The sequence below is a fragment of the Pterocles gutturalis genome, unplaced genomic scaffold (genome assembly GCF_000699245.1).
Source record: "Pterocles gutturalis isolate BGI_N339 unplaced genomic scaffold, ASM69924v1 scaffold43446, whole genome shotgun sequence".
Lineage (NCBI taxonomy): Eukaryota > Metazoa > Chordata > Aves > Pterocliformes > Pteroclidae > Pterocles > Pterocles gutturalis.
The window spans coordinates 13,436-17,690 of NW_010104963.1; the positions used below are offsets into that span (position 1 = coordinate 13,436).

A 4,255-nucleotide genomic window follows, 5' to 3' on the forward strand; every position below is an offset into this window, starting at 1 on the left:
AGGCATAAACCATGCTGAGCGCAGTGTTACAGAAGGAAATCCTGTCCCACCAGGGTTGTATTACCTCCTCTCCATGTAGTGGAGCCTGTTAATCTGCTATTGTTCATGCCAGTGGGACAGTGCTTGCTCAAGGCCGTTTGTCACTCTTTTATTGCTCCTGGAGACTGCAAAACAGCAGGGTCTGTTTTTTTTCTCAGACAATGACATGTATTTATGATGCTGCATTGTAAACTGCTTAGCAAACCTTGGAAGGACAACACAGAACTGTGAGTGAAAAAAAAAAAAAGATAAATCATCAGGGAATAGGGTGGTTCTACAATACTGAACTTGAGGTATAAATCATTGATCCAGATGAGCCTCTCGAGAGCCTTCCAACCTGGAAAAGCTATGCTGTTACTTGCCCGAAAGTGCACAGGTCACAAAAGCCACTATATGTGTAAAGGCCTGCTCAGGGTAGGTCATACAAGGTCTGGATGACTGCATTGGATTTAGATGTTCATTACAGGTGCTACGCAGGAAGGAATTGCTTGTTTGGCTTTATTCCCACCAGTGAATCATAAGATCCAAGATGACAAGTGCTGCTGTTGCTTTTGCTGCTTTGGGGATCTCCCTGGTTAAGTGACAGCAAAGATCTGTGCCAATGGCTCGAATATTTTTAAGCTACAGACCTCCCTGGGCATTCCTAGGTGTCATCAAGGTGAAGTTGCCAAGGGAAGCACAAAGCCAGAAGTCTGGCCTTGAAGCTATATGCATGGTTTGTGACTAAATTACTTGACAAAATGGGAAGAAAAGTCGAGGAGGTGGGATGGGAACTGGCGCCTGCCTTAGGCGTGTGATAAATACAACTAGCATGGTGCAAGGGGTAGGTTCTCAGCCAGGAGAAATAACTGTAAACACATTGATTTACCTAGGGTGGTTTTTTCAATTGTGAATGTAGCTTTTGTCGTTCCTGTTTTTTGTCATGTCCCAGTTCTGGTATATGTGCTCATACACAGCTCCATTCTGTGTTGCAGCGTTGGAGGAAAAGCACACCTGGCAAAGATCCATCTCTGTCTTCTCTGGAATAATAATTCTTGGGAGTGGTCAGGGAGGACTGATACTAATCATTACTTGCTTGGGGCAATCCCATACCTGCCCTCCCATGGCTTGGTGTCTCTGGATGGACCCCAGCTCATCTTATTTGTAAAGGGTAGTTTTCCTGTCCTGTTCCAGGTTTGTCACCCTTGCATTCATTTTGCACTCACCGCAGTGACATCAATGGGAGTTCAAGGAGGGAGACAGGATTTCACTCCATCTCTCTGTCCATTCAGTATTATGGAACACTCAGCACACAAGTATGTGCACTTCATCAGCTCTGCTATTAATTAAGCATGTTCCTGGGGGACATACTTATCCGGATGTGACCAAGTCACCAAAGTGCTTGGAGTTTAGCTGGGTTTTGTCTGGAATTTGTGTGAACTGTGAGCGTGAACTCTGGTGTTTCCAGGGGCAAGGGAAGAAGTTGGTTTTTGTGTAGAAGGCCAATTTCTCAGGTTATTTTTGAGCTAAGGCTACGGGGTTAGAACATTACATTTTTCTCTCAGAACTCAGGAAGCAGGTGCAGGGGACATAAATGCAAGGCATGAAACAGAGATGAACAGAGTGATGAACATCTGGGTGACCTGCTCATGTGGTCTTTGGTGCTTACTGATGCCTGGTACAGTCTTTAACTTGAATGTAGTTTTTCTCTGAAAAGCGATTTATAAAGTTGGTATCATGAAGTTCCACAGTTCACTGTGTTTCCATGCTCAAGCATGCTCACTTTATCAGTCAATGAATACTTATTCTCAACTCTGACTTGACTTTGCACATCTGTTTCTGAAATAAGCCTTTTTTTTTTTTTAGCTCAATCTCAGCAAGGATTTGGTAATTGGAAGTTAGCAATTGTATTCACTATATACAAATGAAAATAAAATCTGGTTTGCACTGTCATAACTGTGTTGACTCCACAGGGGGTTAAGCAAGAGTAACATTTGCTTTACAACTCAGTAATTTGAACAGATGTGGTTCTAATTATGCACAAAAAACAATGAAATGGTGCCACTTTTATACAGTCACTTTTCAGACTGTTATTAGAATATTTTCTTTGTATTAAAACAACTCTAGTGCTCTAAATTCCCTTTGCCCAGATGTTAGTTGTAAATTGCTGGGTACCATCAAGTGTATTCCAGGATGACATCAGGTACGCTGATACGAAGAGTGAGGGCTGACAAAAGCACAGATCCAGCTGCAAGGCTGTTAATCAGAAAACAGGCTAGCAAATGATTTCCTCAGGTTGCGGATGGTCTCAGCTTTTGCTTCATCTTCATTAGCATTTCCCCGCTGAGATGATTCAGATATGCTGAAGGTGTTTGTCAGGGACTGTGATTTGCTGAAATGGAAAACAGAATTGAGACTCAGGAGGACATGGTGGCAGTTCAAAGCTGGTTACTGATGCTTTGTGTTCCATGACACAGACAAATTCAAGGATAAAAGGAGAGGTTAGAATCTCCATATGCTGACATCCAGGAATGGAGAGGTGGAAGAGGATGGGACATGGGCAGGTAGCTCCAATATCACAGTCCAGACTATTAAGTGTTTATAAAAACATCTAACTAAAAGTAGCAATTGCCATTTGGTGCAACTGTTGTGAGGAACAGTTATTTCGCTACTAATACAGAAGAATGGATGCATAGTGAGGGTCACCTGTCTCTCATCAGAATGATGGTCCTGTCCTTTCAGATGTGTCCTGTCCTTTCCCCACTACCGTGCTTTGTCACTGAGCAGTTTCTCCTGGTCAGTAACAGGCATTCAGCCCAAGACCAAGCTCTGAATTAAAATACCTGAAATATGCATAGTGTGGCAGCTGCATCCTTAGCACCAACAATTTGATCCTTAAGTACACTGCTCTTGGTTTGTTTTGTGAATGTAGATGTCACTGAAAGCCTGTTCCAGAACATCACTCCTCTGCTGCCTAGAAACTGTCTTCTCATTCCTAGCCTATATTTTGTTCTGGCTTGTTCGTACCAATTTGCTCATGTCAACTTTTTGTCAACACCAAACATATTTTTGCCAATCTCTCCTCCCATAGTGCCAGCCAGATATGCTCCATGAAGGGTGGCAGCAAAGGCTGTCACTGAAATAAATCAGTGGTGGGCTTTGCTCCAGAAGAGTGCTTAAACATACAGTCACCATCTGGAGTTTTACATATGTGTATATATGTGTGTGTGTGTGTATAGATATATATATATGAATGAGTAGTGCTACTTCCACTTCCTGTTGCCCCCCCCGTCTTTTTGCTACCAATTGCAAAAAAATTGCCTGGTAAAGAACCTTGTGTGGCTCCTGCATTCAGAGAATAGTGAAGGAATGACTATTCCTGAGCTTTCTGGCCAATAATGTGCTGATTGCAGCCTGTAAGGAGTATATGCCCTGCAGGGAAGGTAGTAGCTGTGTTGATACGGCTGGGGTAGAGCGCACAGTTATCAACAAGCACATGAACAAGAGGAAGAATGTGAAATCTTAGAGGTGTCAAGTACAAACTGTTTCTCCTGACAACAGGTCAATGGGGGTGTGTTATGCCCAGGTGTATATACCTCTGAAGTCCCTCACAGTTGTCCAGGCCTTTGTCCTTGAGCACTACTGCCTGACAACAGGTGATACATTCTTCATGACAGCTCAGGGTACTTTTTTGACAGCCTTATTCTAATATCTACAGATATTAGCAGTTTTAACAGAGCACCTACTTCAGATGGGGGTGTGGGGTGGCTTGCTGCTTGGGTGTTTCTGTGGGGCTTGGCTGGCTGGGAGCCCGCCCTTGAGCAGGAGGTCTAGGCTGCTGTGGAGGAAAGACGCCGGCCTTGGAAGCCTGGACTGGAGAGGACCCAGTTGCTGATCGGAGTTGCTGTGGAGATCCAGGTGACCTTTGCTGCTGAGGTGAAGTGGACTGGGGACTCTGGGGCTGTTGCCCTTGAGGAGAGAGCCGCTGCTGTGGAGGGGCATTTGTCCGTGGAGGCTGAGATCCCTGAGGCTGGCGTGGTCCACCTGCAAGGGACATGTAGACATAAACATGAGGAAGTGCATGTGGTGGACAACAAGCAAGTAGCATCTCTATGGAAGAATGGGTTTTCCTAAAGGGAGAGACTCTTCACAGTAGCTTCATGCAGAAGGATAAGGGGAAAGTCTCTCTTATAGGCCTGAAACTGGTGTCCTGGCCACATCTCTAGAGTTGTTAATT

The 4,255-nt window shown here is 44.4% G+C and overlaps 1 protein-coding gene across 1 annotated transcript in view; it reads right to left on the reverse strand.

Annotated features, from left to right (window-relative positions):
* Nucleotides 1–1,965: 1,965 nt before the first annotated feature.
* LOC104471746 (synapsin-3-like) overlaps nucleotides 1,966–4,255 on the reverse strand; it is a gene marked incomplete at its 5' end in the record, with an annotated part of 32,788 nt that continues 30,498 nt past the window's right edge. The window contains 2 exons of the mRNA XM_010087207.1: nucleotides 1,966–2,410; nucleotides 3,765–4,062. Of these exons, the coding sequence (XP_010085509.1) occupies nucleotides 2,278–2,410; nucleotides 3,765–4,062 (431 nt within the window). The remainder of the gene's footprint in view (nucleotides 2,411–3,764; nucleotides 4,063–4,255) is intronic.